Source organism: Nothoprocta perdicaria, unplaced genomic scaffold (assembly GCF_003342845.1).
Source record: "Nothoprocta perdicaria isolate Ctin4 unplaced genomic scaffold, notPer1 scaffold_262, whole genome shotgun sequence".
Taxonomy (NCBI): Eukaryota; Metazoa; Chordata; class Aves; order Tinamiformes; family Tinamidae; genus Nothoprocta; species Nothoprocta perdicaria.
Genome location: NW_020455491.1, coordinates 16,335 through 37,265, shown reverse-complemented (window position 1 = coordinate 37,265; position 20,931 = coordinate 16,335). Strand labels below are relative to the sequence as shown.

General features: G+C 45.3%; 1 protein-coding gene across 1 annotated transcript; it reads left to right on the top strand.

Moving 5' to 3' along the window:
- The first annotated feature begins 11,045 nt into the window (after positions 1-11,045).
- On the top strand, positions 11,046-20,743 carry LOC112948493 (cytochrome P450 2J2-like). The gene is made up of 10 exons (XM_026040729.1): positions 11,046-11,091; positions 13,484-13,759; positions 15,192-15,354; positions 16,055-16,195; positions 17,706-17,866; positions 18,164-18,340; positions 18,525-18,666; positions 18,874-19,061; positions 19,717-19,855; positions 20,565-20,743. Exons 2-10 carry the CDS (start codon positions 13,553-13,555, stop codon positions 20,741-20,743), a joined length of 1,497 nt encoding a protein of 498 aa, XP_025896514.1. The 5' UTR covers positions 11,046-11,091; positions 13,484-13,552.
- The last annotated feature ends 188 nt before the right edge of the window (positions 20,744-20,931 follow it).

Genomic DNA, 20,931 nt, shown 5'->3' with positions numbered 1-20,931 from the left:
TGCTGGGAGGGTGGCCAAGGATGGGGTCCACCAGTGTCCTGCAGCAGATCACTGCCAGGATGGAGCCAGCAGGACCGTCCTCCCCACCACAGCCTGCAGTGACGAGAACTGGACAGTCTCCAGGCTGCGAAGTCCTGCAGTCTTCATCAGTATGCTGAGCATTAACCACAGATATTTGCCAGGCAACGCGTGCATCCTAACAGCAAGCGCAAGGGGCTACATGGCTCCTCTTGAATCCATCGGCAGAGGGAAAAGCGACACTTTCCTGCTTTCACTCTTTTTTTTTTTTTTTTTTCTGATCATTTGCCAAAAATTTACATGTAGTCTCATCCCGTAGAGTAGGTTTGTTTGGATCTGATTAGATGAGCTTGATGTAGTCAGGGGTGCGAGCGGTTCCTGAAACCATGGGGTCTGAGCTTGCTTCTGGGATACCAAGAATCCTTTGTTTGCTGCATCTTGCCTTTTTGTTAAATCAGGGGGCATACTAAAAATCTGCTAATGCACAGGCTGAGTGATAATGTACTTTAAGAGATTCTTTCATTCCTTTCTCACAGTTCCTTACATGGGATTTGGATACCAAACAGTACCCAACGCAAAGAGTTATTTAGATAAATTGATCTTTCTTCTGAAGATGAGTTCATTGATATAATTTTTTTTTTCTATAAGCAATTTTAGTATTTAGATATGCTGGAAAAGGAAAAGAGCTCTTCTATAACTGCATCCTCATCTATGATCTAGCTCTGGGTCCTCTGAAAATTATCCCAGCTTTCTGAAACTACTGTTGTGGAGAAAACACGTCATGATGGCCCATTATGTCTTATTTAAAAGGCAGAAGCACCTATGCTATTACTTTCCTGCTTTCTGTTTCCAGTGAGTGACAAACATCTTCCATAGAGATACTGCTGATCACCAAGCACAGTGCAGAATTGTTGCTCGTTTCCCTATTCTTTTGCAGAGATGCACCAAAAATAGAAACAGCTGCATCTTTCAATGGAGTGAGATTTGAATAACGTTGCTGTACTCGAAATAAAATGGGAAAGCCGTGCTGAGAGAGGGGTTTGATCTGGCAGGTACAAACGGGTTCAAATTTCAGAATTCTGTGGCAGATGTAATTCTAGATTTCCCCTGACCCAAAGTTCAAAATCTTTGAATCCGGGATTCTAGTTTCTTATTATAAAGATGGGGACATTARCACAAAGGATTACTTTAGGCTGCTCAGTGAATGCTCTAATCAGCCGATGCTGGTGGTGGACAGATTTAGCAGACCAGTGATTGCCAAATGATTTCAATGAGGTTTTAAACTAAGAAAGTTAAGAGGCTGTTGTTTTTCTTCCTTAACTCTTGATACTTTCAATGATTTAACTATTTCTAGTGGAATTTACTAAAATTATCAAGATTTTTCAAAATAGTAAAAGTTRAAGCACCTTCTCATTGCCAGCTTTTGAAGAAGATCTGTAGAAGACCTGAGCTAGCTGTGAATCTACATAGAAATACAAGAGAAGGTGGCCCCAAATCTATTTTATAATAATAAGATAATAATAATAACTTATTGTTATTATCTTTTTTAAGGATAAATCTGAAGGTGTTACTAATGTGGACACTGAGTCAGCAGCAGTCTGAAGCACACAGTAAAGCTGTTTGTTAATTAATTCAAGGATATTACTGATTCAGCCAACACCCAAGTGATTTGTGCGCAAGAAATGAACTAAGAGAAGCTTTGTGATACCTCAATATATTTAAAGGTCTGGGTGGTGATGTAAGACACAGTGCCATGGTCATCACCCAACACGGGGCCGTCACATTGTGGTGGCTCCCTAGGAGACATGAGAGAAAGCAGGAAATAAGGTTGTAGCCGTAGACTGCCAGGTCAGTGTGAGTTTGTTCTCCAAGTCTTCCCAAGGCTGCTCAAAACAGTTTGGAGCATGGTTCTTGCTCAGTTCCTTGTCACTGCTAGTTTGGGGTTTCCTTGGGATCACCCCTCCATTGTCCCATCCTGCGGCCCCTTGTGTAGCTCCCCCCTAGGCCATTCCTTTGAGGTAGTTGCATCTTTCTTGTACTTGGGCTCATTTGTCACGTTTCCCACCTTACTCATTGCACGGTGATGCCTATTTACCRATTCTAACATTTCTCGTTAGCCATTCCCTCCAGGCCCATTAACGGCTATAAATCCCCAAACGAGAGGYCACAGTAGAGGGTTCCTTCCATCAGACAGCTGACACGTGGTAATTAGGCAGCTGAACATAATAATGAGTGTGGGGCTCCTGCAGCTCCCCTTCCCCGCTCGGCAGTGCCCGGCACTGCAGCCATCGCCTCTCGTTGACCTAGACATCGGGACACTTCTTAACCTCATTTCTCCATTCTGTCCCTCTCACATGGAGACCAGCCGAGCTCCCACTGCTCAGCTCAACCTGCTATTGCAACCACAAATCCTTCTGCCTGTGTGCCCGGCCAGTTTGCTGCACAGGACCTACATTTAAGGACTATGCAACACAAATTCTGTCCTGACCTGTGTCACTAGCCAAACTTGAGCTAAGAGGAGGTAGGAARAAGCTTCCCCTGTAGCATCATTATTTCTCTCYTTCTCTTCTTTTTCTTTCTTTTTTATTTTTTTTTTTCTGAAGCAATGTATCTTGGCCACATTTGGCTTAAATAGACCCTTGATCTGCTTTGTTTATGGTAATTTCTTTATTCCTGCGAGAGAGAGGACGCCAGCACCGCACTGACATTGTTATGGGACTGCAGATGGGCAGATGGCTTGAAAAAAACGATTGCAAGATTTTGCTTGCACTCTGGGCCTGTCTTTCACATTTGGGTGCAAAGACCAAGTTTGTCTTCTGTCACTGGGAGCCGAATTTAGATTCCCTGAAACTTGAAATCAGTTTGAAGACAAATCCCCAAGGTCAGCGACGCCACAGATTTGGAGGTGAAGGATTTGAGGTTAAGAGCTGACAACTAGGATGTAGAGGCAAGATTATGGAAATGAGGATCTGGCGCAAATTCGCTCTTGCTCCCCCCTTGTAACCCGCTAATGACATTAGCGCCCGTCGTTGACAGGCCCTCCTTGAAGTGGAACGTAGATGCTAAAGACGCTTTTACGAGTCCCAGAGACACATGCACTGAAACATGTGGGCAAATCTGCTAAGACCCAGATATGGGACGGAGTCCTCCAGAGCCCAGCACCAATTTAAAAGAGACGAGAGGAGATAAGCAAGGAAGCAAAGCCCAGTTGTTGGGTAGTGGCCCACCATGGCACCCAGTGCTGTAAAAGGGAGGCTGCATTTTCTCCTGTGCTCTCGTTGGGCTATTGACAGCACTGAATTAAAAATACAACCTTGCCCTCTCCCCAGTGAGCTGGAGCTCGTCTAATATCCCCTCTTACAGCTCAGAAACTGATGTTCAGAGGGGTTAAAGCCAAGAYGGTCAAACAAACATCACCCATTAACGCTGCTTGCCTGACCCGAGCACCCATCTCCTGAGTCCGTGGGGTCGTGGCACCTTGTGTGAAACCTCTTGGTTGCTGTTAATGCAAGTCACTGCTTTGAGGTCACTGAACTCATTWAGTCCTGGGAGAGCCTCCGAAACCCATTCGCTGCTGAAAACTTTTGCTGTAATTCCCTCATCCATCTCCATGCAGGAATGCTGTGCAATGTGTGCACTGGACTTAGTTTCTTCAGGGGGCACAGATCCCAGCGTGGCTGCTGTGAGATTTCTTCCTGATTCAGCAGGGAAACCAACTAGTACTGGGGTCTTCTGTCTTCTCTTTCCCTTGTTTTTTCCTGTTGTAACTGCAGGGACAGCTGGGCAGGAGTTTTCTAAAGGAAATGCTTTTAGCTTCTCTTGAAGCTGATGACCAAGCCACAGGACTTTCTCCTCCTCCCATATTTGTCTGTAGGACTTCTGAGCCTGGTAAGACCAGATTCGTCCTTTCCTGTAGCTTGATTGTAGAAAGCAGGGGGAACTGCTCTTTTTCTTTTCCGTGAGTATTGAAAAACTTACATTTTTTAACTGTAAAGTGAATGAGATGAAGCCTCAAAGTTCAGGAGAGAACCTATGTGGATGTATATGCATGGATAAATAATGCATATGATGAGGGTGTTTGAAAAACACGCACTATTAACCTGCCTGGAAGAACTGCCATTCCATTGATCTCAGATGTACGGATTTATGGCCTTGTTATGAATTTTCTGATGCCTCAGCTCTATAGCATTGAAACATTCATTCAAAGCAGCTATAGTTTTACAAATAGATTTTTTTTTTCAGAAATAGAGTTTTTCCATCTGTTTGTTCCATTTTCCCATCTGTTCCTCCAGTCTCATAATCTTGTTCAACCTGTTTATGAAGATTGCCTTTAAGTGGAGATATATATATATGTGTGTGTGTGTGTGTACATATATATGTATGTATTCYGTTCCATTTCAGGATAATTGTTTCTTACACAATGATTTGATTTGTTCTTAAATTGCCCCTCTGAACCACTCTGGGCACTTTTTCCACTGACCCATTTACTTTGCCAATACACATTTTCATCCATCAACCCAACCGTGGGCTTTGAGGCCACAAGGATTCGTTGCTGGATGCACAGCAATTGCTCCAGTCTCCCATTCCCTTTGCATTTTCCCCACTGTTAAACAACATTTCATCCAGGCTGGACTGTGATGTGTGGCCAGAGCCGCTTGGGGAACCCTGCGTGCGCACCCCAGGTGGGTGCCATCGTGTAGCACCTACCTGCGTGCTGCCAAGGTGAGCAATGCATGGATGTTTCCAATTTTTTGCCTACTGGTTTTTGACTGTCCCTACTTCTGGTAGTGGGTTTGGGTTCATGGCACCCAAGGCATGAAATGAAGCTCCTTRCACCGACTTCCCACTTCATTGGCTTCATGAAACAGCAGGATTCAGGTACCTGCTGGAAAACCCCATTCAGCCAGACAATTGCTCCCTACCACTATGGATGCTCTCACACCACGTTGACTTTTGACCACCAGTTCAGAGGTGGCTCTGGAAATGCCTYAGTGCAACCCAGGTGTTCCTCAGTGACTGGATACTTTATTTTTTTWWAAAAAAAGAGCTCTCAGGCAATCTGGAAGCCCAAGAAGTGTGGATAAGCAGCAGATAAATTGAGAATTAAGAATGAACAAGCACTAAGTAAATTGCCTCAGTGAAAAACCTCCCAGGAGATGGCCTCTCACCGCCTGCCAAGATTTCCCTTCACCAAAGAGTCTATACATCCAAGTCGTTACTAGACAAGGAGTTAGGAACCTGTGGCAATCCCCAGTCCATGTTCGATCAGTATGGAATCAACCCCCAGGAATCACTAACCAGTATTTTATTGCAGCTATATCAGAAGCCGGATTGGATTCATCTCCCTATAATTGTGTTAATTGTCTGAGACACAAGTAAGTGCTCTTCTTGGAGCTGTATCATTTCTCTGACAAAGACAGCGCAAATTTGCACTTCTCCAGGTCCCCCCCAAAACAATCTTTGATTTGTCAAAATAATCCTTTATGTAGAGGAATTGAAAGTTTGGAAGATATCCAAAAATGTGTTAATCTGCACTTTTTACATTTCTCTTTTTATGTGAGGGAGGAGAGGAACTAATAATAAGCTTGTAAATCATGTGGTTAAGTTTAAAGAGAAAAGCCTTGGGAAAGTTTTCCAGCCTCCTGCAAGACATTTTGTTTTTATTCCTTCTGTTTCCATGAGACTTTTGCCTTCTACCATTTGCCAGCAAGAGGAAGATTAGAAAAATTCTACTGGTCTATCATCACAAGTGACAGTGGTGAAATACTTTTATTGTTATCGCTTTTCTTCAGGTAGAAAGAGATCAGACCCTYCACTTAGAAGAGAAAAGGCATCTTCTCTTTTGTTCCAATGCACTAAGCAAGACAGCTATTTGTAATTTTTCTCTTTATATTGACCATGAAGTTAAACACGTGCACTCCTGGACCAGTGAAGATGGTGGTGCTCCACCATTCAGATCCTGCAGAAAGTTTCTACTGCGAGGACAGAGCAGTTCCTGCAGGAACGTCATGCAGGTCCTCCCCAGAATCACCCAAGGCAGGCACAGCCCATCCCACCTAATTGCAGCATCTGCTTTTGAAGGTTTATTCCTCCAGGCTGGGCCACCCATTGCCAGATCCCATAGGGGCCCCGTGTGGGTGCAGTGTCAGGGTGGCATTTCACCCATGGCCGTGTTTCACAGCTGCCCTTTCTCTTGGGCTTGGTGGTGGTTTTGTTTCAGGATGGCTGGCTGGCCTCTTGGAGCTACGCAGAAACAAGCCCTGGATTTACCTCCAAGGACAAGTGTTGGGCCCCTGGCCCTGGGACAGGCACAAAAGGCCTTCACAACCAGGGGCGAGCTCAGGGCATTGCCTTTCAGCACAGTGTAGTTTGATAGAAGCTTTCCTTCATTACCAACCTGTGCTGGTTTGGTTCTCTTTGCAAAAACCAAGGACTCTATTTCGCTGCTAAATCCCCCCATATAAACATTTATTTTAATTAGATAAAAGCCTGCTGAATGAGAAAGTTTCACCCTTTGGGTAATGATGCATTCACCCTTACTCTTGGTATGTGATATTCCATTRGTTGACTTCTTTGCTTTTTACAATTCAGCTTCCCTACAAAGCTGCCCATGTGCGGTGCCAATGCTGCTGGTGATGAATTTCAGCTGCAGGGCTGACTTGAGCAACGTCTTCCTAAAGTAATCACTATTTCTCTCCCCAGAGCCTACCTGGGTACATAGTCCCCAGGACCTTTCACCRAGCATCCATCAGCAGTGAGCTCAAGCCAAGCAAGACACTGCCCTTTTCCACAGCCTGAGCACGTCAAATGCCTGCGTGGTAACTAATTATTTCTATTGGCTGATTGCTTTTTAGTTTGTCCATTTTAYAGGTAAACAGATTTATCTTCGGAAGGCAAAGGTAATAATGAAGCTGTTTGTTATTCATTGCCTTCCTTCAGAGACTGAAGGGCTGAGCATCAAAATACAGAAGGTTTAGCCTTACAGAAAAGTCACTTGATTTTCACACACATGAATAATGAGCAGCCCAGATTGCCAGGAAAGATCAGGAAAGCTTGAAAAAATGGTGTATCCTCCAAGCAAGACTCCTCATAAAAAAGATAACATTAATGATTTGGACTCCCATGCCTGTTTTCGTGTGGACCCCTTCATTTTAGAAAGGAACTRTTTCTAATTGGCAAATCCCTGAGGAGACCCTGGCTTGCAGTGCAAGGAGACCACCATCTAGAGTCCACCTCGGACATTTCAAGAACATCAGCGTTTYGTTATGTTCAACTCACCCTTATGTTGCCAAGACCAAATCTCAGCACCTGCATCTCAGAGACATCTCTCTGCCTGCCTGGCAGTTCCAGATATTTATGCCTGCTTTGGACTGCAAAAAYGCTTAGAGCTGTATCACAGCACACAGCCCATGGCCAAGGAGACCATAAAAGCAGTGCCTGACCCAGACAGCTTGCAGCTGGGAACCTGCAAGAAGAAGGGAAGAAGAAGGCGAAAAAGGAGACAGAATCACGCTGCAAAATGGTAAAATGAGCTGTGTCCAGATGTTCATATTCCTGGTGGAAGCCAGATGCTGCCCACAGGATTGTGCAGAACTGGAGCTGTGCCCCGATGCTGAGACTGCAGAGACGCGGCCACGAAGCGGGTCAGGCGCCAGCCAGCGCGTTGCCGCTGCAGCGTCCTGCCAGTCTCGCCTGTTTCTCTACAGGTTTTGGGTTCTGGCACATGTTGTGCCACATCCCAAGCACATTCAGGCCCTGAAAATAAAAAGCATAAAGAGCTAGAGGCTCTTTATATATATATATATATATATATATATATATATATATACATATAAAAAAGAGATAGGCAGAAGTGGCTAGAGCTGCCCCCAGTTTAACGTGGCCAGCCTTGGAAATCTCAATAGGCTTGATAAGCGTGAAGCTTTCGGTAGGGCCTGCACATAACAGCCCTTCAGAGGGCAAAACCTTGGGTTCCTGGACGCTCCTCTTTGGGAAGGATCCTTCTTCTGCCTTCCAGAGAGCTGCTGTCATTGGGAATGTCACCGCTGGATATTCCTTTGGGAAGGAGGCACCTGCTTGCCCTTGGTGTAAGAGCAGGATGGGAGCAGGAGGAAGTTCTCCATGGGTTCCTGGCTGCTGCATGGGGGCTGTGCACACAAGCTGGGTCCAACAACGCCAGCTTTGCTGTCAGGTTTTGGTGGGCCTCCCATGCTAAACTTGCAGCTGGTGGACCTGCTTGCCTGCCCTCCCGCGAAGTCCTGCTCCAGTGAGAAGATGCCTTCTCCTGCTCATCCCTGCTTGCCATATTGATTGCAGCAGGGTAGCATGGAGATGAGCCAGGCAGAAAGCCAGCCACCCTTGGGAATGATTAAAGAGCACGCGGGAAAGGCTGGAAGCAAAGAAGAACAGGCTCACAATCAGGACCCAGTGGATTTGGAGCAAACTGTACCCCTTTACTGCACCTCATCCTTGCCCCAGGGTGCTGCAAACATCACCCCTTCTTCAGCACAGCGCTGCCCACCCCAAAAATAAAAGCAGCATCATACCGTCCCCTGCTCCCCTGCGTAAAGGGGAACAAAGTCCCCAGGATGGGGACAATATCGCTATTGTGCCCAGATTTTCAGGCTGATTATGCAGAGCGCAGCCAAGGAAAGGTAAGGCTATGACCCATTGTTTTCATGCGATCAATTGAATACTGTCATTTGCATTTAAAACGCTCCGGATTCGCACTGTCAATATGCCAAACAGCTGCTCTGGCTTTTCAGCATTCCGTGGTGACAATCACACTATCGTACATCATTGGCACCAGGATCTGCAATACTCTCAGTGTCAAAATTCTGTGGGTTTTTTTTTTTTTTTTTAGGAAAAAAAAATTCCCCCCCCCCAAATACCCAAACCTGTGAAAAAATCCGCTTTTAAAATGATTGCATTTGATGCTGCTAACCAGGCCTTCGCAGATGCCAACATATCAAAATTCATCTCTTTCCTTCCTCTCCTACAATTAAAAGGTAGTTAAGAAAGAGGCTGTTCCTGATAGATCCACCTTCTGTTTTCTCCTTTGTATGCGTATTATTCATTAGCAGTCTAATAAGAGTTTCAAAATGCTCTGTGCCTCTGCCAGCAGGGCATATGTATGTAGACATGTGCTTGTGACAGATAAGTACATAAACAGCATATTGGCACCAGAAAGACATCTGTGCCTAGAAAAACGCTTGTGATATGTACATAAATGACATTTTAGCTCTAGTCAAGTCCTTGTGGCTTTGAGAGGAATATGTGACTGTACTCTTCTCTGTGAATACTGAAAAGGTGCGCCTTAGGAAGGAGGATATTTTAGAGGTTTGCTGCGAGTTGGAGGAAGAGCGCTATCCAATGTGATAACATTGCCCTGCTGCCATTGCAAAGAGCATGAGCTGTGGGATGGGAGCCGTACGGATCCCAGGCATCGCAGATCGCTGCCGTGGACATTGCGGCAAGGTGCACCCCAAAATCTGCTGGTTCGATTCACCTTCAAGGGACCATCTTGCTTTTAGGATGGGTCATTGCATGCTGTGGTGGACACCAGTGTAGTAGGGCAAAGTTTGGCCCAAGGGCCAAAAATGAGAAGGAAACTTGAAGTCTATGGCTCATGGTTTGGGGGCGCAGCAACTGCTCTCAGCAGTGCTTTTTGCAGCGTCCTTATCAGGTTGACAAATTTGAACRAAATCCCTTTACTGCAACTGACATCAACGTCAGAGAAAGAAATTTATGTCTATCAAAGGAGGRTGCTGGGTCATATTTTCTGGGATTTTTTCCGGATTGCAGCACTGGCCAACTTGCACTAAGCCCASCTGGCTTAGGCACACCATGCATTTGTGCACCATGTATTTGTGCTCTCAGTTGTCTCTCTTGCAGCTTTAACTGATGCTGGAAACTCAGTCATGGCYAGGAGTTAATAGGTGAGAACACAAGGAGATTCCCAGAAAAACCTGGAGAATATTTGTGGCTACTTTTAGGTAGGAGTGAGAGAAGATGCAAAACGGGAGGCACGTTAGTGTTGTCCACAAATGCAGAAGAGTCATCTTCTCCCTGGTGCTGGGGTTGCAGCCAGTTTCTCAGAGGAACCTGAGCCCCCATGGATGCACTTAAGTCCTGGTGGAGTCGCACTACGGGCAGCAGAAATGGTACATTCAGGTGTGTCTGGCCCAAGCTTACTCTGGAAGGTTTGACTCCCCCAGGACTCTGTCAGTTCCTCATTTTCTGCATTTCAAAAATTCCCCATAGATTTCTGCTGCTTTAATGAACCAAACCCTCCAGAGACATGAGTATCCAGAGCTGTTGCCATTAGGACCTGCACTGGATGGTGAAGCAGCCACTGCAGGTGAAAGCCCCTTAGGACATGGTCTCACAACACCAATCAGGGTGGTAAGACACTTAAGCCCATTGCTCTTTGCCAGGGATTTTGTGCTTTATATAAAGAAGAAAAAAAAAAAAAAAAAAAAAAAAAAAAAAAAAAAAGAAGAAGCTAAGTACTCCTCAGTATAAACCAGAGTGCCCCCATTGACTTAACTGATGTACCCACCCCTCCCCAGGTATGTAGAAGGCTAACACCTGTAGTATCCTCCTAGCCACGAGGACTGAGAGATGAATTACAGTGGTGGATGAGCTGTTACTTGATTGAAAAAAAAAAAAGTGGGGGGAAAAATTGTTTCCAGTCATTCTCATTTTGCATGTGATTTTTTTCTACATATGTTTCTAATCATTAAGAAATTCTGTAGCTTAAATAATGCTCTGAAAGTACGGTAACTGTTGGACTACATTCTGTTGTAATCTTATTGAATTTCAGTTCTCTGGAAAAAATAATGGATACTATATCTTGAAAAACAAATGGTAATTACATTTTTAACAGAATGTTTCTCTTTGTGTTCAAAACCTTCTGCACACAGTTAGACATCTAGCCAGGGAAGAAGGTACAAAGCATATGGGCCAATTTCTGTCTGTTGGCTGCTCAAGATGCCTTAATATTCAAGCAGTGATGTTCGTGTGTCCATGCAATATGGCATACTGTATCTACCACGGGATCTAAGAGCTCAGGTAAGGTGCTCAACAAGTCGTGTACGGGGGTCAGAAGAGGTGCTCTAGAAGGAAGAGGGGAAGGTGGATTCATCCTTGTAGAAGTCTACAAGGCCCCTAGGTCCACTAAAGATTTCTGCCTAAATTGCTCAACTGCAGCTTGAGAAGAACCACAACATTATGTCCCTGCTAGGTCTTGAGATGTCCCTGCTAGGTCTTCAGAACATGTCCACTAAACATGGGGCACTGCTCCAAAATAACAGGATGCTATTATTTTGGATGTTGCAGCTTGGATCCTGTATGGACTGCAAATTAGGAAATGTCCAACGCTTTTTCCCAGTCCATGCATGATGGTGATGTGACTTTCTGAGCACCTTCGGGATCTGCACATCACTGTGTGCTGAGAACTGATTTGGTTAAAAGCCGTGGGCCATAGGCCAGCAATAGCATCATTACAATGGCTGCTGCTGCTGTTCACTGAGGTTAGGAGAACACTGGTAATGTGGMAATGCTCCTCCCCAGTTTTTAGTAAATCTGGCATGTTAAGGCCTTTGTGAAGAGATAGGTCTGGACATGTGAAGCTTCAAGGCAAAGTAATAGGCATGAGGTTTCTGACTGACAAGACACATGTGAGTACATGCAAAATGTGCTCCTACGGCTAAAAATAACATTTCTCCTGTCAACCACGATGCATCCACCCCCACAACACCACCCAGAAGAACACATTAACACCTTGGCTTTGCACGCAACCCAATTCACAGCAGCCACAAGCGGTACAGGGATCTGCACTCTGTGCGTACTGACAACTCATATGGCATGAGGAGGAACAGAGGAGTGAAACTGGGCTAGCAGAAGTTGACGCCTTATCATCACAGTCCCTTCGAGCATGCTGTAGGCTGACACCTCCACCAACCGAGCCATCTCCCTGATGCCAGGATGAAGAGCACAAGCCCACTATGCTTGTTTAGCCTTTGGCGAGCRAGGATGGGTCCATGCCCTGGGTTTGGAATAGATGCATCAAGCCWAGCAGGTTCAGAAACACCACAGATGCACCTATATGGGGACAAGCAAACAACATCCAAGCACCACTGCTCATAGCTGTGCTACAGGGATGGGCAAAATTTGTGCTGATAGWTCATTTGATGCATAGTGGGACCCAGGAACCTGTAAATATTGTTTCAAAACAACAGCTGTTGGGTTCCAGATAGCTCTCCCCCTAAAAAATATCCTAGAATAACTAAGGGACAATTAGCCTACAGGCTGCATGTGCTTCTACTATTATTGCAGTCACCAAGGCAATGAAAAACCTTCTCTTGTAAAGGAGAGAAGAGACTAGAGAAATGTCAACACTTTTGGAAAAGATTATTTCCCATGGAATAAAAAAGCCTTTTCTTTTTCTAAAAAAAAAAAAAAAAAAAAAAAAAGCTTTCTGAAAAAATACTCCAGCCAATAAAAATATATCGTTCTCGTGAAATTTTCACCAAGATGTCTAAGAAAATCATCTTAAAATCATTATTGACAGTTTTGCCTCAATAGACATGTAGGTCACTGGCAAAGTACAGTTTCTCAAAGAAAAAAAAGAGGAGTTGGAAGCAAGTTGTAGCTGAAATACTGGCAGCTGGTATGAGATTGGATCCCGGACACAGAGGTCACTCCTGGTCTGGCTGCAGCCGTGCCCAGGACAGCACGAAGCTTTATTCAGAGGAGATTTTCAGAAAACCCAGGAGATTTAAATGCATAAGTTCCAATCTCTCCTTTAGCTAGCAATCGCATGAGCCTGCGTTCCTCTCTGAAGTAAGCTCCTTTAGCTCTCATTTAAGTGGCTGGGCAGAGTCTTGGGCTCTGTCCCGCCAGGGCTTCCCCCTGCCTGAACTTCACCTGACTCCAGCAAAGCCTGGTGGCCCTCGGAGCACGTCGAAGGCTTGCGGCCCTTTGCTTAGCCCTTAACAGGATCAGCCCTCTCGCGACTCAGATGGTGTCCATCACCTCAGATGCCTTACAGTTTTTTAAATTATGCAACGCCCACCATATGCATTTAGCCAAGTAAGCTGCTTTCTCCTAACCTCAAATGTTTTAATGCTTATAATCCCAGTGAGGTATCTGTATAAAGGAGCTCCCTGTAAAAAGCAGAAGKTGGGCATATTCTCCCATAAGGAAGCTGAGGGACCTGGCAGAGGTGGAAGGCTACAGCTTTGTAAGATTGCTTTTGTTTGGCCAAATATTTGAGATGTTGGCATTGCTTCTTGGGTCACAGTTCTTTAGCTCAGTTGTTCTGCAGGTCTTCTGGCAACAGCTGCACGTGAGAAAGTAGCTTGCCCGTGGCAAGTTCTGTCCCTGTTAAGTGATCAGCATCTTAGCTTGCTTTCTCTCCAAGTTCAGCAAGTTTTTCACCTGTTCCTCACTCCTGTTTCAGCAAGTTTAACACCAGCGTCAAGTACGAGGTCCCTCTCTGGAATGAAAAACTGTGAGTCCATCAGCCAAGATGCAGATTCCATTTTGGCCTGTTTTACTTTCTCTGCTGGAAAAGCTGAATGGTCAGATTGTCCTGGTGATTCTGGTCATGTTTCTTTTGATTGTTGACCTTTTGAGAAAGAGACGTCCCAGGAATTTCCCTCCAGGGCCACAGCTTTTTCCTCTCGTGGGAACCTTTGTGGATTTTAAGCGGCCCCTCCACCTTGCGCTGCAGAAGGTAAGAGCTCCATGGATGTTTATGTTACTTCTAATACTATATCTCTTAAGGGAGTTCTGTCACTAAGCCTGAGAAGCAGAGGCAGCCTCTGAAGAACTAGCTATAAACAAACAAAAAACAAAAAAACCCTTAAAGTAGATGGCAGTCCTTGGTTTTACCCTTCTGCCGCCTCCTCTTCCAGATAGGTCTGATGGAAAGAATCCTGAGGAAGAAATCAAGAAATCCTACATGTTCCTCCTCATTCTTCCCATCTGACCGTGGGAGCTTCTTCTGCCAGAGCAGAAGAGCGTCCTTTGATGAATGGTTTCAACTATGCAAACCACCTGTGAAAATTTCAGTGTCCTTCTCTATTCCCTCTAGGCCGAGAATTTCTCCTATTGTGTGTCTGAAAGAAATATTAAGGCTGAATGTTAAATATCCCTGTAGTGACTTCTGTGTCACAGACAGAAGTGGAGACCGGTCTAGATAGGTTTCTACATAACTGCAGAATCCCTAGGACTGAGGCTTAGGCTTCCAGGCATTGCATCATGAAAGAGATATTGATATGAAGCATATGGAGAGAACTAGGACATGTCCTCAGGGCATTTTGTCAGTAATGTAATTAATAGCACTCATTCACAGAGTGACTTAGCAACCTATTCGGCCTCAAGCTGGTTTCCTGAGTCACCAGTGAAATTCAGGGTGACCATGTGTGGCTGTTCACATAGAGCTGCACTGAAGAAGGCTTGGACTGAGCTATTTGCAAAGTGGAGGGAGTGAGAGAAAGAGGACACAATTGTCTTCTCATAGACATGASAGAAAAATACTGAAGAGGAGAGAGTAGTATTAGCAATATTCATGAAAGGACAATGGCTATAAACCGGACATGAATGCATTGAGGCTGAAAATTAGCAGAAAAGTCTAGCCAACAACAGCTGAACCACCTTCTGACAGGGACAGCTGGAGCAAGAAATGGCACTGTGTTTGATGCAAACTTCATGAAAAGGGATTATTTGTCATGCTTTGCCTTCAGCAGCAAGAGGCTGGACGTGGTGACACAGGTAATGCCCTTCTGAGAAGAAGAGGGAAAGAGCAGGTTATTTGTCAAACCGCTCAGCAGGTACAAGGCAAAAAGACCTGTCCTCACGACCAGGCAAGCTAAGGATGCAACTGTCTGGTGAAAGCCAGGTCATACCTGCTATTGATCATAACCAACCACCTCTCTACACTGCAGCTTCCTAGTGTTTTATGCCATTTCCAGCCTCTGTAGACACATAGAATAGATTAGGTTAGATGGGCAGGTTTCTAGCCCAATCTCTTGCTCCAAGCAGGAATAAATTGAAAGTTAAACCAAATTGCTCAAGATCTTGTCCAGGAGGGTTTGGAAAATCTTTCTCTTCTCACTCTCAGCTTGATATGGARAGCAGGGTGCTCAGAGGGGCCTTTCTTTCAGCTCACTCCTCAGTACGGCAACATCTTCAGCGTGCAGTTTGGAAGCCTGACATTTGTGGTAGTCAATGGATACCAGATGGTGAGAGAAGCTCTCGTCCATCAGGCCGAAATATTTGCAGATCGTCCAAACATTCCACTTCTTCAAGAAATTTTTAAAGGCTTTGGTGAGTAGAGCGATGAGGATGTGGGTGCAAATTCTTCAGCTACGCAAAATGCTAACAATTGGAATGAATGAAATTGAATTCAGCTACATGGTGCCAGTAAAGGCTTGCATAAAGCTAGGCAAGAACTGAATTTGGCCTAATAGCCTCATAGGGGCACATTTTAATGTCTCTGGAAGCCCTTTTATGGATCAGAGAGATTTCAGCACCCAAAGCCAACCTATTACCTTCTTCTAGCCAGGAACCACATTTCAGCAGTCTGTACTCAGGCATTTACCTCAATTAAAAACTGGGAAAGAAATGCAAAGCACTCTGCGACTTGAAGARTTTTCCCCTTGGTTTTAAGTCCTCCTTTACTTTTCTCTGCTCGGGCTGCATGCAGCTCCACAGAATGGGAAGCAGGGCTCCTGCTTGCAGCGCTGCCAACAGCGTGATAGTACTTATAGTATTTTGGCTTACACCTTTTTTTCCCACGCAAAGTGACAAAGAAGCAGATTAAAGCAAATCCATAAAACTAGAATCTTTAGCATAAGCCAATTGCTCTTGAATTTTTATTCCTAGATAAAACCATAGATTTAAAATATTTAAGGTGTTGTTTGCTATTTTAAATGATTTTTATTTTTTTAAGGGCAATGGCCATTTCTAGATCTGGCCACTCAAACATGACATACAAAGAGGTTTTCTTTTCTTTTTCTATTTACAGGGCTCATATCATCAAATGGGCATATATGGAGGCAACAGAGAAAGTTTGCTTTGTCAACGTTGAAAAGCATTTCTGTAAGTTTTGAGGAAAAAGTGCAAGAGGAGAGTCGGTATCTTGTTGAGATAATAGAGGAAGAGAAAGGTAAACAAGTAATGTAGACCATCATGTCCTAAACATTCAGCTAACCTTTTGCCCAATGAATCAAGAGAAGGAAAACTATTTCTATACAGCTCCTAACATGTGGAGTATTTCAAATCTTTATCTCGCAGCTCTAGATTCTGCCTTTTAGTGCTTATTTGAGGCCTTATCAATAGGGAGCAAAATATATAGTAGGTGTTAATTATAACTTGCATGTTTATATGGCTAAGGAAACCTTTCCTCTGCTACACTCTGTGGAGTCATAAATGCAGCTCTCATGGTATCAAGCTCTTGTACTCAGAGGCTCAGTTAACCTCTGCTTGTCCTTGGTTCTGCAAAGTATTTTAAAACTTGTTTAGTCAGGGTTTCYTTTTGTGTTGTGCACAGATGAAGTGTGTGCCTTGCTCTTTTGTGGTCTGGCTTTTAAGAATTGCCAGAGGGATATTAGTAAGAATAATTTGTATGTTGGTACATGGGTGATGTTGCACTTCAGCTTTAAATAGAAGCAGATGGGGTTGAGCTAATTCTATAGAGCTATATATAGTAAACAAGAAAGATCTAAATAGGAATCACAAAATTATATACTGAACTTGCTCCATTCTAATAGCTCTTGTGCTGARCAGGCCAAATACCTCATGTTGCCAATTGATTATAGCCCTTCATAGTCCTAATCAATAAACTAATTAAGCTGCTGGTTTGGGTCTTTCTTCACATTGGTAATAATGGGTAGTGATCATATCCATCACTCTGAGCATCTTCCAAATGAAATTATTTTTCTGTGGAGTGGAAAGACTAGCCGTGCTGAGCACAGCCGCTTACACTGAAGAGCGATGCTCCTCACTGACCCATGGCAGCTCCCAGGTAGAGGCGGTTTCGGATGGAGGCCAGGCTGGCATGTCATGGCAAGTGGCTCTCAGGGATGCCTTAGGAGCTGGAAGACTCCAGGATGCTCTGCAGGACACTGATCCGGCTGCTGGTCAATGGCTCTCCCAAGGGAAAATATAYAGTGGACATCACACCACACTTGGCTCACTTAAATGGAGCACGGGCATCATTAGGGATCAGCATGCAAGCCTTCATTTCCTTTCTATAAAACTAACATCCTGTATTTGCCATGCTCAATTAACCATGCCGAGGGGCACAGTTGCCCTGAGGGGATTTACTGGGGAAAACGGTTCAAATCCTTCCGTGGCAGCTCTGCCTTGGAAAAGTACCATGGAGTGCAACCCTGAGCAGGATCAGGGAATCAGACCAAGCCAGGATCCACCCCAGCACCTGCATCCACCTTTCTCATCCTCACTTTGCAAAGGGCGAAACCAAAGTCCCTGGGGAGGAACGATGCTGTGGGTTGGTGGTGGGTTAGAGCAGACCAGGCGTCCTGGGCCTGGGGTGCCAACCTGCATCTGCAGGGGGGTAAAAACTGCTAACCTGCTAGGCAGCGGCTTTTGCCTGAGATTAAACAGAGGGGGAAAAAGTAAATAAAACGCTCTGCTTCTACTCCTCTTTCCTCCAGGTCAACCGTTTGACCCTCATTACAAAATTAACAGCGCCGTCTCAAACATTATCTGCTCCATAACCTTTGGGAGCCGCTTCGACTACCATGACAGCCGCTTCCAGGAGCTGCTGCACTCGCTGGCTGAAACCCTGCTCCTCATTGGAAGCTTCTGGGGCCAGGTAAAGCCATTTTGATTGCTCTCCAACTTCACTCGGGCATTAAGTGCTTGGAAAGTCTGCATTTCTAAGGTAATCTGGCTTTTCCCCACGGGAAAAAAGAAAAGAGTCATGTTATAAAGGAAATGACCATGAGTATTGTTTTACATGTTTTTATACATAAAATCCATTAAGCAAGTTAAAATAACTCAACTAGTGGAGCTAGGAGAACTAATAAATTGTACAGCCTGAATGGAAGCACCCTGCTCTTTTTTAACCAAAGAAACATGATTTTGTTCTGTCTGCTTGATGCTTTTGCAGCTGTATAATGCTTTCCCCTTGGTAATGAGATGGCTCCCGGGACCCTTTAGGAAAATCTTTAGGCACTGGGAGAAACTGAAATGCTTCGTGAAAGAAGTGATTGCAAAACACAAGGAGGAGCTGAGCCTGGCTGAATCGGGGGATTACATTGATTGCTACCTGAAGGAGATAAAAAAGGTATAGTGTGAAGGGGAACCGGCTACCCAAAGCCCAAGGAATGAAGAGCGGAGACCTAGAGCTATTTTGCTAACTTGTTTATGAATAGAAAGTTTGGAACTGGGTCTGTGAAGACACAACCCTCCTAAATAAGTTCCACAAGCTCCCTAAGTCCCTTCATTTCCATTTTCCTTTTCTTCTCAAGTGCAAGGGTGACCCCAGCTCTTATTTCCATGAGGAAAACCTGCTGTGCTCCACCCTGGACCTCTTCCTGACTGGCACTGAGACAACCGCCACCGCCATCCGCTGGGCCCTGCTCTACATGGCCATGTACCCCCATGTCCAAGGTGGGAACATCAGCAGGGAAGTGCAGATACTTTGGGGAAGGCCAAAACCAGTCCATCCTGGGTTGGGTTGGAAATGCAGAGAGAGATGAAACTCAAAAAACTATTTTGATATGAAAAATCTAGAAGAGAAAACCAACGAGTCATGCCTGTATCAGTAGAAACCTCTGGCCTTTTGAGCATAGATGCCTTTTCTTTCCCTTTCCATAGAGAAAGTGCACCTGGAAATCGACAGCGTGATCGGGCAGTCGCGCCAGCCGGCGATGGATGACAAGGAGAACATGCCGTACACCAGCGCGGTGCTGAGCGAGGTGCTGAGGATGGGCAACATTGTGCCGCTGGGTGTCCCCAGGATGTCCACCAGCGACACCACCCTGGCCGGCTTCCACCTGCCCAAGGTACAGGCAGGAAAACGTCCCCTCCGCTCATGGGAGCCAGGTTGATCATGGCATACCCCCAAAGTCCTCAGACTTTGACTTGGAAGGGAACCAACCAGCAGGATCTTGCCCAGATAGCCCAATGACATAAAAAATAGGAGTGATTCAGATAAACACGGTAAAGGTGTTATGGATCTCACCTCTTCATGCAGGAGATCTTATAGCAGAGCCATGACGCTGGTCATCATTTCCACTTTTATAAAGCAGTTTGCTTCTCAACCATTTTTGCTCCACAATGCTCAGATTTTTTTCTTTTTCTGATGGAGAATGTGGTGTTTAATCGGATATTGTGCTGCTTTAAATAAATAGCACAATAAAGAGGATCTGTTGAAGATTATTTGGTTAAGCTACTCCAAATTCCCATGGGAACATAAGTATACTGATGAAAAAATGGCTTATAGTCAGTGGCACTAGCACAAAATACAGTCCCTAATTGGTATACACATTAAAGTTAACATTCACAGTGTTTTTCACCCTCACTTAATAGTATTTGCTAAGAATAACATTTTATTCTTAAGAAAACATGTATTTCACTTCATGTGCAGACCACAGAGCTAATAATAAACTGGTCTGACAACATCTTGGTGCCTCTTCTCAGTGTGCCCGTCTCCTACAGGGCACCACGCTGATGACCAGCCTGACTTCTATCATGTTTGACAAAACTGTGTGGGAAACGCCAGACACCTTTAATCCCGAGCATTTCCTGGAAAATGGCCAGTACAGGAAGAGGGAGGCTTTCCTGCCTTTCTCTGCAGGTACAAATGCAGGGGGAAATGTGGTTTGGTTTTTTTTTTTGGCCTACGCAATGTGTTTTTTTTTTTTTTTCCTTTAAGAACCCCTATATGAGAGCAGGGGATGCTGCTCCTTGTCCAGCTTTTCACCTCTGGTAGCTGCCCACATCCAGCATTTCCACGGTCAGAAAAACCTGCAACAGTTAATGCTGACTGCACTGTGCTGTATTGTGGAGATGGTGGGAGTCAATTTATTAGTGCAAGATGAAAAATAAGGCTTTTCCTCTTGCATTAGCTGCATAAATGGGCTTTTCCTGCCTCCTTTTGCCCGCTGGGCTCCCCCTGCAGCCTTGGCGCTGCGCTTCGTGGCCAAATTCTGGGGAAGGTTTCTGTGAAATGTGTGGGTGAACATTGCCACCTAACCTTGCGAAGGAGAAAAGCTCCGCATCAAGAAGTGTGCGCGGGAGAGGAGGGCAGGCTGGGACAGCGAGTCCTCCGCACGGGTGGCAGCCCAGACACGCACCATCCCCACACCAGAGCTGGCCTGGCCAGCAGCACCAGCAAGTGCCCCAGCTCCTTAGCACCAGAGGAAACATTAGGCACTAAACTCAGGGTTTTGCTCATTCTTTTTTTTAAGCAAAATCCCTATGTCTGTAAACTAGTGGTAGGATAGGCTGGGTTTTGCCATCAGCTAAGCCCATTGCTCACCGGCTGCTTTCTCCTCCCCTGGCAGGCAAGCGGGCTTGTCCCGGCGAGCAGCTTGCCAGGACGGAGCTCTTCATCTTCTTCACGGCCCTCCTGCAGAGATTCACCTTCGAGGCACCGGTGCATGCGGAACTGACCTTCGACTTCACGCTCAGCCTCACACGCTGCCCCAAGCCCTTCCAGATCCGGGCACTGCCTCGCTGCTAGGCACCCCAACGGGCTGCCATGGGGAGAAGGGCCCTTTTCCCCATCATCTTGTTATGTTTTTGGATGTCTCTGGATGTTCCCACTACGCGGTGGGATAGGATGTGCACTCTGCACTTGCATCTCCATGTTGACTTGAACATCTAGGTGGCCATGGCCAGCAGCCAACCTCACTGCCTCAGGGAGCCTCA

Coding starts and splice junctions, on each gene's coding strand:
- LOC112948493 (XM_026040729.1), top strand. CDS start 13,553: ATGCAGATTCCATTTTGGCCTGTTTTACTTTCTCTGCTGGAAAAGCTG. Junction 16,196..17,705: donor GATAATAGAGGAAGAGAAAG/GTAAACAAGTAA, acceptor TCTTTCCTCCAG/GTCAACCGTTTGACCCTCAT. Junction 19,062..19,716: donor CCGGCTTCCACCTGCCCAAG/GTACAGGCAGGA, acceptor CGTCTCCTACAG/GGCACCACGCTGATGACCAG.